Source organism: Hemiscyllium ocellatum, chromosome 8 (assembly GCF_020745735.1).
Source record: "Hemiscyllium ocellatum isolate sHemOce1 chromosome 8, sHemOce1.pat.X.cur, whole genome shotgun sequence".
NCBI lineage: Eukaryota > Metazoa > Chordata > Chondrichthyes > Orectolobiformes > Hemiscylliidae > Hemiscyllium > Hemiscyllium ocellatum.
The window spans coordinates 86,033,714-86,046,900 of NC_083408.1; the positions used below are offsets into that span (position 1 = coordinate 86,033,714).

Below are 13,187 nucleotides of genomic sequence, written 5' to 3' on the forward strand. Positions count from 1 at the left end.
GGGGCATGAGAAAGGCTTGGCAGAACGGATTAGGGAGAACACAAAGGCATTTTACACTTTTATGTGAGGAATAAGAGAATTATCAAAGAAAGAGTAGGGCCGATCTAGGATAGATAGCATAGGGAATTTGTGTGTGGAGTCTGAGGAGGTAGGGGAAGCCCTAAATGAGTTTTTTTGCTTCTGTCTTTACAAAAGAAACAAACTTTGTAGTGAATGAAACCTTTGAAGAGCAGGTGTGCATGCTGAAATGGATAGAAGCTGATCTGCTGAAAATTTTGTCAAACATTAAGATTGACAGGTCACCAGGCCCGGACCAGATTTGTCCTCGGCTGCTTTGGGAAACGAGAAATGTAATTGCTTCGCCACTTGCGAAGATCTTTTCATCCTCGCTCTCCACTGGAGTCGTACCTGAGGACTGGAGAGAGGCAAATGTAATTCCTCTCTTCAAGGAAGGAAATATGGAAATCCCTGGCAATTACAGACTAGTAAGTCTCACATCTGTCGTCTGCAAGGTATTAGAAAGGATTCTGAGGGATAGGATTTATGATCATCTGGAAGAGCATGGCCTGATTAAATGCAGTCAACACGGCTTTGTGAGGGGCAGGTCATGCCTCACAAACCTTATCGAGTTCTTTGAGGATGTGACTAGAAAAGTTGATAAGGGTTGAGCTGTGGATGTGGTGTATATGGACTTCAGCAAGGCATTTGATAAGGTTCCCCATGGTGGGCTCATTCAGAAGGTCATGAAGAATGGGATTCATGGGAACATAGCTGTCTGGATACAGAATTGGCTGGCCAACAGAAGACAGCGAGTGGTAGTAGAAGGAAAATATTCTACCTGGAAGTCAGTGGTGAGTGGTGTTCCACAGGGCTCTGTCCTTGGGCCTCTATTGTTTGTAATTTTTATTAATGACTTGGATGAGGGGATTGAAGGATGGGTCAGCAAGTTTGCAGACAACACAAAGGTTGGAGGTGTCGTTGACAGTATAGAGGGCTGTTGTAGGCTGCAGTGGGACATTCACAGAATGCAGAGATAAGCCGAGAGGTGGCAGATGGAGTTTAACCTGGATAAATGCGAGGTGATGCATTTTGGAAGGTCAAATTTGAAAGCTGAGTACAGGATTAAGGATAGGATTCTTGGCAGTGTGGAGGAACAGAGGGATCTTGGGGCGCAGGTACACAGATCCCTTAAAATGGCCACCAAGTGGACAGGGTTGTTAAGAAAGCATATGGTGTTTTGGCTTTCATTAACAGGGGGATTGAGTTTAAGAGTTGTGAGATATTGTTGCAGCTCTATAAAACTTTGGTTAGACCAAAGTTTGGGAGAAAATTTGTAGCTCGGATGCTCGTTGTTGTGGTTCTGTTCGCCGAGCTGGGAGTTTTTGTTGCAAACGTTTCGTCCCCTTTCTAGATGACATCCTCAGTGCTTGGGAGCCTCCTGTGAAGCGCTTCTGTGATGTTTCCTCCGGCATTTATAGTGGCTTGTCTCTACCGCTTCCGGTTGTTAGTTCCGGACAGCAACTGACAACCGGAAGCGGCAGAGACAAGCCACTAAAAATGCCGGAGGAAACATCACAGAAGCGCTTCACTGGAGGCTCCCAAGCACTGAGGATGTCATCTAGAAAGGGGACGAAACGTTTGCAACAAAAACTCCCAGTTTGGTTAGACCGCACTTGGAATACTGTGTCCAGTTCTGGTCGCCTAATTATAAGAAAGATGTGGATGCTTTGGAGAGGTTCAGAGGAGGTTTATCAGGATGCTGCCTGGACTGGAGGGCTTATCTTATGAGGAGAGGTTGACGGAGCTCGGACTTTTTTCATTGGAGAAAAGGAGGAGTAGAGGGGACCTAATTGAGGCATACAAGATAATGAGAGGCATAGATAGTCTCTGGCTATTGACTCTATTTCCCAGGGCAGAAATGACTAACGCGAGGGGTCATAGTTTTAAGCTGGTTGGAGGAAAGTACAGAGGGGATGTCAGAGGTGGGTTCTTTACACAGAGAGTTGTGAGAGCATGGAATGTGTTGCCAGCAGCAGTTGTTGAGGCAGGGTCATTAGGGACATTTAAGAGACTCCTTGACATGCATATGGTCACAGAAATTTGAGGGTGCATACATGAGGATCAGTGGTCGGCACAACATCCTGGGCTGAAGGGCCTGTTCTGTGCTGCACTGTTCTATGTTCTAACTGAAGAAATCATTAGGTGCAACTACTTGAGACTACAGTGATTTGAGTGGATAAATTTAAAATGTGTAAGTTTACTATTTCTCAATTATAATATTAGTGAAAAAATATTTCAAATAATGCAGAAGCATCCTTTAAGGATATGTCTTATCAAAGGCTACATTTTAATAGTTTGACATTAAATATTATTGAAAGGATTTTAGGCATCAAAAGATGTCCCACAGATAGGTTTAGGTGTAAGGAAAATGTAATAGAGGAACAGCTAGTATAAACATTAGTTCAATGTATTGAACCAAACATTTCTGAACTGTTCAGGCTCAAGGGCCATGACATTTTTTGTTCTATAATATAGTTTAATTATTGATCTTGGAAATATTAATTTTATTTTCCGACAGATTTATATTGTTTTCTTACAGCATACTTTCTTTAAGATACTGTCAGCTTTCATATGGCACTTTATTTTAATATTACTTTCATTTGTTTGAACTTCTCCAATTTTCCTAAAGAAACAGACTAAGCCTCCAACTTGACCAAGTTCTTAGTTTTAAGATAAGTTCAGGTTTGATCTTTGTTTCTCAGCTATTAATGCACATTTTTCAATAACTGCTTTTCATGAATAGTGATAATATAAAACAGATGAGATTGATGTGCAGTGAGATTGGCTTGCTCAAATCAAGGCATACTCAGTCATGGAAGGTATACAATTTCACTATATTTCGTTTGCTGTTTTTTTTAATGACACATTTTATCTTTTGCAAACGTAACAAAGTAATTCTTCATTGACAACATTTTGCCCATGTTCTAAACAATGCAATGGTCATGCCAATGGGTGCCTGAATAATCTCTTCGCCTCCACTACCATCCTGTTCTCTATAAAAAGTTTTATAAATTACCTTTTTTAAATAACCATGTACAGAAAAAAAACTGAGCTGGACCTTCCAGCATGACAAACACAATCATGATGCCTTAAACATTATGATTGAACTAAAATAATTGTTTCTGAGGTAGAATACAAAACTCAGTATTCCCACACTCCTTTTCATTTGATCCCTTTTTCATTCCATTAGTGCAATATTCCAAAAAAATTCTTAATTAAATTGGACATGTTGGAAGTAAAATATTTGGTGAATATTTATTGGATACTCTACAGCATTGTGAAACCATTATTGTAAAATAAAATCTGTTGCTGATACTGTATATGCTGCATCTAGCCTACGGAACAATCCCTTCTCATTTCATGCCATTTTAAGATTTAATTTCCCCTTAATTTTCTTTTATTGACTTTGCTTTTTTTTTTCTTTTTAATGCATTTTTACTATTTATTTTGATACTTCAATTGCTTTTTTCCTAGTTTTTTTTCTTTTAGAATTTTATGATAAATTTGAGAATACTGACCTGTTATTTTGACAGGGGAGCAGACACAGGATCTTGTTGGGAGGAAAACACATCGACCAGGAGAAAAATGAACAGGTCCATGCTGACCATATACTAGATGACAGCATGTAGGAACCGTGGGTTAATCGGATTATATATGAGTAAATTAGGAAAAAAAAATACATTTGGAAATCAGAAACAAACGCAGGAAATGTTGAAAGACTGACCAGATCAGTTGGAAGTAGAGTTTTGGTTCAGGGATTGGGAGGGTTGAGATCCAGACTTGACCAATTGGCTTGGTTTAGCATAGCCACAATCAAGAATCCAATGCTATGTTGATGTTCACATCAGCCATGAAACCATCGCAAATGAAGATTGTGATTTAAGAATAATTATTTGTAGTCAATTTTATTGAGTCCTGTCTTACTATATTGGTCACATTGAATGTATTCAGGAGGGATATTGAGCTATGTCAATCAGTGGCTATAGAGAGAAAAAGAAAATTTCAAGTTAGAGAATTAGTCTTCCTCTGAAATCAAAAGCCAAAATATAGATAAGCCTTTTCATTGAATAAGAGGCAGAATAAAGAGAAAAAGTAAAATATTTTGTCCATCGTCTATCCTGCATTAGGCCCTGATCTCCCATTTGCCTATGTTTGAGAAGCTGCACTGCCTTCCTGTTGTCCAGATATTCAAATTTTAAAGGCCAGTTCTCATTTAAATAGCCAAGGTGGAAGGAGTGCATTGTCTGTCTCACTGCTCGACTGGTCACAGTGTGTTTTTAAATGTTTTGCCCAGTTATTAAAATGATCACTCTTATCATTTATATCTAAATTAGTTTAAGAATGGAAAAAGATTGACCCGATTTTCTTTAAATGACAATAATATTTGTCATATAACTAAGACGTTTTTGACAACATGCAAAGCTGATTAGCACAGCTGGAAATATTGAAGTATAAATATTTTCATTCTAAATAATCTAGCATATGCATGTGTACACACTATATTTTTAAAGGAAAAATAAACTTTCCCTGTAGTGATTAACTTGGTGGGGTATAAGAGGTGTTCTTTCGTCAAATGGTTCTTAATTCTGAGAATGAAAGAATAAAATATGAAATGTTCTTGATAGTTTTCGGTCTGGTCACTTTGCAGACTAGACATATTCAGGTGTCAATAGGATCTTTGCAGTATATATTCACGAAATGTCAAAAGTAAGTCCCCTAAAAGCCCACTGGGACGATTAGCTATTATAATTTCTCAGTTCTCTCATGGGATCTTCATGACCTTCTAGGAAAGGGGCCAAAGGCTGAGCTAGGGTCTTATCTATTCACCTAGTTACACCACAGCTGAATTCAAACAGTATTGAATAGTCCCATCTCCTGACAGCCATAACTTACATCTAGTAAGTGGTTTTGAGAAAGTGTCCTTTGAATGACATTTTTGCTTTAAAAGTTCAGAAATCTCCTCAGTATTTTAAATGAACCAATTTTCAGAATCCTTTAGAGACTAGTCTGCAAAATATTAATAATAGGAACATCCTAATAACATCTTGTATGGTGTCCCTCCATGTTGCCTCTGTAATGTTTTGCATAGATCTTTTCAACTTTCAGCCTTGTGTAAGTCTAGCTTTCTGCTGCCTGGGAAGAATGCTCACAACCTTCCCTAAGTCGTCTTTGATTTTTCACTTCCTTCCATTCCTTGAGGTTCCTTTCTTAATTCCCAATTCTTCTGAAAATTCAATAACACATTTCTCGGCTTAATACTCACTTCCTCTTTATGACCATTCTGTAGCATTCGTCTGGTTATTTGCTACGTTGTTTCAGATCTTCCTTCCTGGGATTAAGTATTTGTTCATTTTGTTGCCATCTCATTTTTTTTTCTGGTTCCACTGAAATGCTTGTTTATCTTCTAATTTTCAGTACTGAGGAAGCATTATAAGTGAAACATTTATCTATACAGATACCGACTCCCCTGTTTTGAATTTCCAGTTGTTACAAGCTGTTACACATTTTGTTTTTATAAAACAAAACAAGACATGTTAAAGTTGAAGCCCTACTTTTTATATTTGTAATTGTTTTCATTTAAAATTTGAGTGATCATATTTTAATTTCTAAATTCATTGGCCAGTCCTAGGCTAAACACTGTTTTCTATTTATTGCTACTTTCTATATACAGTAAGACTTAAACTTTTCCAGCATCTGTGGACAGAGAAATACAGTTAATGTTTCAGGTTAGTGACCCTTCGTCAGAAATTACAATACTTTAGAGATCTAGCAGTTTTTAAGTAAGGCAGGGAAAGAAGAGGAAAGAACAAAAGGGAAGGATTGTGGAGGGGTGCAAGGCAGGAAAGATTACATTTCAAAAGGAACAATAGTGAAAGATAAAAATAAGTAATAATGGCCGAAGTAAAGAAACAAAAGATATAAACGTGATAAACTGAATCCTCAGCAAAAAAAATTCCAACCAAACAAAAATCAAAATTATAATCTGGAATTATTTAGCTGTATTGAATCCAGAAGACTGTAAAGCGTCCAGTTAAAAGATAAAGTACTTCTCTTCAGTTTTGTGTTGAGTATATTGGGACCGTGTAGGTGATCAAGGACTGAGAGGGAAGGGCAGGTCAGGGCACAGAAATTTCAAATGATAGATAACCAAAAAGTCAAGATCATGCCCATTGGACTGAGATTCAGTGGCTTATGAAGAGATCATACAATCTGTTTTCCCCAAAATCAAATGGAAACTCACCAAAGACTGTAGTGGTTCAAAATGCAGCTCCCCAACATCTTCTCAAGGGCAACTAGGGATGGGCAATAAATCTGGCGTAGCCAGCAATATCCCATGAACATGTTTTGGAAAAAAATAAGGATTGCATTGTGACCTGCAAATATGGTAAAATAATGAAAGAAATGCAAAGATAATTTTACTGAAAGGGAGTGTGTTCAGGATCTTTACAGTGAGAAGGGAGGAAGTGTTAGCATAGGTGTTAAACTTCCTGGAGTTTCCAATTTGTTTTTCGTTCTAGATCCTGGTGATGACAATAGTCCTCTGAGGAGTACAACAAGTGCCAGCCCATGGTATCACAGTGGAAAAGAATGGAAGAGCAGGAATATTAAGGGAACCATTAGTTAGGGGAAGAGACCAGAGAGTATGCTGACTTCCTGGTGGCACGGTCATGGCTGCAAAACAACTATAGGACATTAGTTTGGGGAGAGAGCAACACTTCGTGTATTCAGAATGATGCTCTCGTAACTCTAATGTTCATTTCAGGAAGCAAGTCTAACAAAAAAAATCATGAAATAAATAGCATGGTTCTGCCATAACTATGTTTGGAAGGGGATCATGAGATTGTGGAAATTGCCAATGAAGGACAGCAAATAATGAAGCAGAAGGGATCAGTGGCTGCAAGAGATGACAATAAACATCTACATCTTGTTTGGCATGAGGCCATTTTCCTTAAACTTCATTTCTAGTTTCTGTTGATTCATTTTGGCTAATGGGACAATACTGTTGAAAAATAAGCCATTCCCAGTTTGCCAAAGTCTAAAGCCTCTCTCCCTGCACCATCTTTCCAGCCATGCATTGGTCTGTCTTATCTTCATATTTCTGTGCTCCCTGGCATGTGGCACTGAGTAATCCAAAAGTTACTACTTTTGAGATTTCGCAGATCTACCTAGATCACTAAATTCTAATTGTGGGGCCACATTTCCCTTCCTGTCTATGTCATTGGTACTAACATTGACCATGAACTGAAGGTGTTGCCCTCTCTCCAAAATAATGTCCTATAGTCATTCTGCAGGCATGACCGTGCCACCAGGAAGTCAGCCTACTTTCCAGTTTCTTTGCCCTAACAAATAGTTCCCTTATTATTCCTGCTCTTCCCTTCTTTCTCTACTGTGATACTATGGGCTGGCACTTGCTGTACTCCTTGGAGGACTACTGTCCTCACCAGAATCTAGAACAGAAAACAAATTGGAGACTTCTATATTACTCACCTGGTTCCCTTTGACTTCCTAGCAGTCACCCATTCCCTGTGTGCTAGTATACCTGTATCCTGTGGTGACCACTCCTTGAAATGTGCTATCTGCTTCGTCTTCTGTCTCACAATTGCTCTAGTGTGTATCCAGTGAGTCTCAAGTGTTAAAACCCAGAGCTCAAGTTTCTACAGCTCATGACAGTTTCTGCACCTGTTCATCTAGGCCACAAAAAGTGTCGACAACATCCCACGTTGTACAGAGTGGAAATTCCATGTGGGGAGCCACCCTGCCATACCTTATTTTTAAGCTTACATTTTAGACTATTGACTATAAACTGGAGTGAAAAGTGGAACTACTCACTTTTACTCATCAGCTCCTACAAAATTTTATGTCAGAGATAAATAAAATTGTGACAATATAAAATTCACAACTTTGAGGATTGAAATAATCAGCATTGATAAACTGTTTATAGATGGAAAGAAACAATATCTCTTTCTAGAATAAAGAGATGAAAGGGACAAGGAGAAGTTGTTATGAAGGAATGAAAAGCAGCATGTGAATTAACCATCCCTGGGAAGAAACAACATAAACAAGTTGTTTCTTGGGAGGAAGGAGGTAACAATTGCTTGATAACCCACTGCCTTTGGACATGGACAATTAAGTCTGCCTGGAAAAGGCATGTTCTGAAGTAAAGAGGTTAATTGCAGGAAAAGCTATGTTTAAAACTGACAGCTAACCCCGAATGTAACAAGGAACAAACTTGAATTATAATCAGTGTTGGGGATGAAAGAATATATTCTATCATCATAAAGTCACTCAACAAACTTTAAAGAAAGAAAATTGTATAAGAATCCATCACCAAAATAGTTCTGTAGCAGAACACAGCACTGCACAAGGATTGAACCTTGGGCACATCAAGTGTTGGAATCCTGACCAGATTCCACGATTAATTGGGTAATAGCCAAGTTGAGTTGTGAGGCTTAACCTGCTTACTGGAGGAGTCATATTTTGGTTAATATATGCAATAAAAATTAAATCATTGTTTCAGTATTTGATTTCGAGATTTCTTAACAAGGAGCCGAATTAAAGGTAACTTGTGAGTCTTCCGGCACAACAAAAGCCAGTGTAGTGTGTATTTTAGAAAGGTATTCACTCAACTCATTAAACTCAACATGTCATTCAAGCCATACTTGCCTTTATTATCAAAATAGTTCAAGCAAGAGAGTAAAACATTTTACTTATCAACAAAAATTATTTTTCAAAACCAGCACTAGTATGCGGTAATACCTGAATAGCTAAATTTGTGTTCCTAATTCTCGAGTCATAACTGTGCACTTAAATTGTCAATTTGAATTTAAAATGGCTGAACAGTTGCTGTCAGTTCAGAATATTGTATTTGGTGCAGTATGCATTTGTTTGGCAAACAACGTCTCCTTTTGTTAATGCTACCTAGTTGCTTTAACTCATAAGTTATCTGCTCTCTTACATACAACTTATCTGGTCATTCCTCCAGCTGTAGTTGATATAAATTTGTGTTCACAAAACTTTTGAGATGGATTTTTGCTTATTCCATAGGCCGCATGGAGTTTGAAAACTCGAGCCTTGACAGAGATGGTATATGTGGATGAGGTTGATGTAGATCAAGAAGGAATAGCAGAAATGTTGCTGAATGACAGTGCTATTGCCCAGGTTGCCCGTAAGTACACTAGAAAATCAATTTTATTGGTTAATTAAATTATTCCTAATTTTAATTCCGTCAAACCCTTGTATTAGAATTTGCTGTTAGCACAAAATAGGCAGTTTGCCAAACAGTGAGACAGACACACTAAAGGAATTGAAGAGGATGAAGATTGATTTAGTGGAGTGGATATACGGTCAGTCATTACATACTTTGTTATTCATTTTTGAATGGAAATAGGGGGAATGGGGAGAGCACGATACAAAGATAATGAAAAAATGTTATGGAGGCACAGAGATGCCAGACATGTAAATACAGAACTCAGCAGCAGCAACAATTTAATTATATTGTATCTTTAATGTAATGGCTCCTCCCAAAGTGTTTCATAGAGGCATTATAAAACAGAATATGAAACCAAACCACATAAAAAGATATTAGATCAAAAGGCCCAAAGCTGGTTAAAAATTTGGGCTTTCAGGAGTGTCTGAAAGGAAGATCAGATGTCACGTGACTGCAGGTTATAGTCCAACCGTAAGTACACGGTGTATTTGAAATCACAAACTTTCAGAGTTTAGCCCATTTTGTCAGGTGAAGTGAGAAAGAAACACATAGATGCAGAAATCAAAAGGTCATATAAATGATGTGAGTGGAGTGTCAAATATTAATAAGTCGCTGCAGGTGATCAGAAATGTCAGATGGTGTGAGTAAAGTGTCAGTAGGTGAATAACAAGCGAAGGGATGACCAATAATCTGATTAAATGAAACAGCGAGATAATTCCAAACATTTAAAAATAAGGAGGTGCTGGAAATAAACCGAATGACAAGAAGCCTGACCTCGGTGGACAAGTTGTTAGAGGGAATCCTGAGGGACAGGATGTACATGTAGTTGGAAAGGCAAGGACTGATTCGGGATAGTCAACATGGCTTTGTGCGTGGGAAATCATGTCTCATAAACTTGATTGAGATTTTTTAAGAAGTAACAAGATTGATGAGGGCAGAGCAATAGATGTGATCTATATGGACTTCAGTAAGGCGTTCGACAAGGTTCCCCATGGGAGATGGATTAGCAAGGTTAGATCTCATGGAATACAGGGAGAACTAGCCATTTGGATACAGAACTGGCTCAAAGGTAGAAGACAGAGAGTGGTGGTGGAGGGTTGTTTTTCAGACTGCAGACCTGTGACCAGTGTAGTGCCACAAGGATCGGTGCTGGGCCCTCTACTTTTTGTCATTTACATAAATGATTTGGATGTGAGCATAAGAGGAACAGTTAGTAAATTTGCACATGACATCAAAATTGGAGTTGTAGTGGACAGCGAAGAGGGTTACCTCAGATTACAGCTGCAAATGTGTTGCTGGTCAAAGCACAGCAGGCCAGGCAGCATCTCAGGAATAGAGAATTCGACATTTCGAGCATAAGCCCTTCATCAGGAATAATCTGCAGACCTCATTTTTTACCTCAGATTACAACAGGATCTGGACCAGATGGGCCAATGGGCTGAGAAGTGGCAGATGGAGTTTAATTCAGATAAATGCGAGGTGCTGCATTTTGGGAAAGCAAATCTTAGCAGGACTTATACACTTAATGGTAAGGTCCTCAGGAGTGTTGCTGAACAAAGAGACCTTGGAGTGCAGGTTCATAGCTCCTTGGAGTCGCAGGTAGATAGGATAGTGAAGAAGGCGTTTGATATGCTTTCCTTTATTGGTCAGAGTATTGAGTACAGGAATTGGGAGGTCATGCTGCGAGTGTACAGGACATTGGTTAGGCCACTGTTGGAATATTGCGTGCAATTCTGGTCTCCTTCCTATCAGAAAGATGTTGTGAAACTTGAAAGGGTTCAGAAAAGATTTACAAGGATGTTGCCAGGGTTTGGGGATCTGAGCTACAGGGAGCGGCTAAACAGGCTGGGGCTGTTTTCCCTGGAGCGTCGGAGGCTGAGGGGTGACCTTATAGAGGTTTACAAAATTATGAGGGACATGGATAAGATAAATAGACAAAGTCTTTTCCCTGGGGTCGGGGAGTCCAGAACTAGAGGGCATAGATTTAGGGTGAGAGGGGAAAGATATAAAAGAGACCTAAGGGGCAACTTTTTCATGCAGAGGGTGGTACATGTATGGAATGAACTGCCAGAGGATGTGGTGGAGGCTGGTACAATTGCAACATTTAAGAGGCATTTGGATGGATATATGAATAGGAAGGGTTTGGAGAGATATGGGCCAGGTGCTGGCAGGTGGGACAAGATTGGTTGGGATATCTGGTTGACATGGACAGGTTGGACCGAAGGGTCTGTTTCCATGCTGTACATCTCTATGCCTCTATAATCACAACATAATAGGTATAAGAGTCGCATGCTGAGGGTCTAACCAAAGTAACAGGTAATCCAAAACTGTATAAACTAATTAAGGTAGAGAGATCATAACAATTTATCAAGGTGATGGTGTCAAAACAGGACAATAAGGAAGATTTTACAGATACTGATGTGTGGTGGGATCATATGTAGCGCAACACGAGCTCAAGGTTAGCCTATCAGTTTCTGCTTGGCGATTCTGCATTGTTTTGTATCTCAAAGGCCACCTTAGAGGACGGTTATCCAAAGATTGGAGGCTGAATGTCCTTGACAGTCATGTGTTATCTGACTTGTAAGGGTAAGAAGAGGAGAATAGTGCAGTTGAATGCGTGGTTGAGGAGCTGGTGCATGGGAGAAGGGTTCATATTTTTGGATCACTGGAATTCCTACTGGGGTAGAAGTCCCCTCTATGGGAAGGACAGATTGCACCTGAATTGGAAGCCGACTAATATACTAGCAGGAAAATTTGTTAGAGCTGCTTAGGAGGATTTATACCAGTAAGGTGCGGGTAGGAGCCAGGGAGAAAGTGAAGAGAGAGATCAGTCTGAGACTTGTACATTTGAGAAAAGAAACAAGTCAAACACTCAGAGTAGACAAGGACAAAGCAGAGAACGAGGTAAATAAAACTGCATTTATTTCAATGCAAGAGGCCTACCAGAAGGCAGATGAACTTAGGGCATGGTTAGGAACATGGGATTCGGATATAATAGCAGTTACAGAGACGTTGCTCAGGGATTGACAGGACTGGCAGTTTAATGTTCCAGGATACAAATCCTACAGGCAGGATAGAAAGGAGGGGGGGGGGGCAAGAGAGGAGGGGAGGTGGCATTTTTGATTAGGGATAAAATTACAGCTGTACTTAGGTAGGATATTCCTAGGAATATGTCCAGGGAAATTATTTGGGTGGAACTGAGAATTAAGAAAGGGGTGATTACCTTATTGGGATTGTACTGTAGACCGCCTCACTCACCCCCAGTAGTCAACGGGAAATTGAGAAACAAACTTATAAGGAGATCTCAGTTATGCGACTGTACAGGTCATTGGTTAGGCCACTGTTGGACTCTTGTGTGCAATTCTAGTCACCTTCCTATTGGAAAGATGTTGTGAAACTTGAAAGGGTTCAGAAAAGATTTACAAGGATGTTGCCAGGGTTGGAGGATTTGAGCTGTGGGGAGAGGCTGAATAGGCTGGGGTTGTTTTCCTTGGAGTGTGGAGGCTGAGGGGTGACCTTATAGAGGTTTACAAAATTGAGGGGTATGGATAGGATAAATAGACAAAGACTTTTTCCATGGGTGGGGGAGTCCAGAACTAGAGGGCATAGGTTTAGGGTGAGAGGGGAAAGATATAAGGGACCTAAGGGGCAACTTTTTCACACAGAGGGTGGTACGTGTATGGAATGAGCTGCCGGAGGAAGTGGTGAAGGCTGGTATAATTGCTATTTTTAAATACCATTTAAAAGGTATTTGGATGGGATTATGAATAGGAAGGGTTTGGAGGGATATGGGCCAGGTGCTGGCAGGTGGGACTAGATTGGGATATCTGGTCGGCATGGACGGGTTGGACCGAAGGGTCTGTTTCCATGCTGTACATCTCTATGATTCTATCTGTAAGAATAATAGGGTGGTAATGGT

General features: G+C 39.6%; 1 protein-coding gene across 2 annotated transcripts in view; it reads left to right on the forward strand.

Moving 5' to 3' along the window:
• ttc8 (tetratricopeptide repeat domain 8) overlaps window positions 1-13,187 on the forward strand; it is a 61,656-nt gene that overhangs the window by 8,943 nt on the left and 39,526 nt on the right. For both annotated transcript variants that reach the window (XM_060828521.1, XM_060828522.1), the window contains exon 2: window positions 9,106-9,226. In XM_060828521.1, coding sequence (XP_060684504.1) covers window positions 9,106-9,226 — 121 coding nt within the window. The remainder of the gene's footprint in view (window positions 1-9,105; window positions 9,227-13,187) is intronic.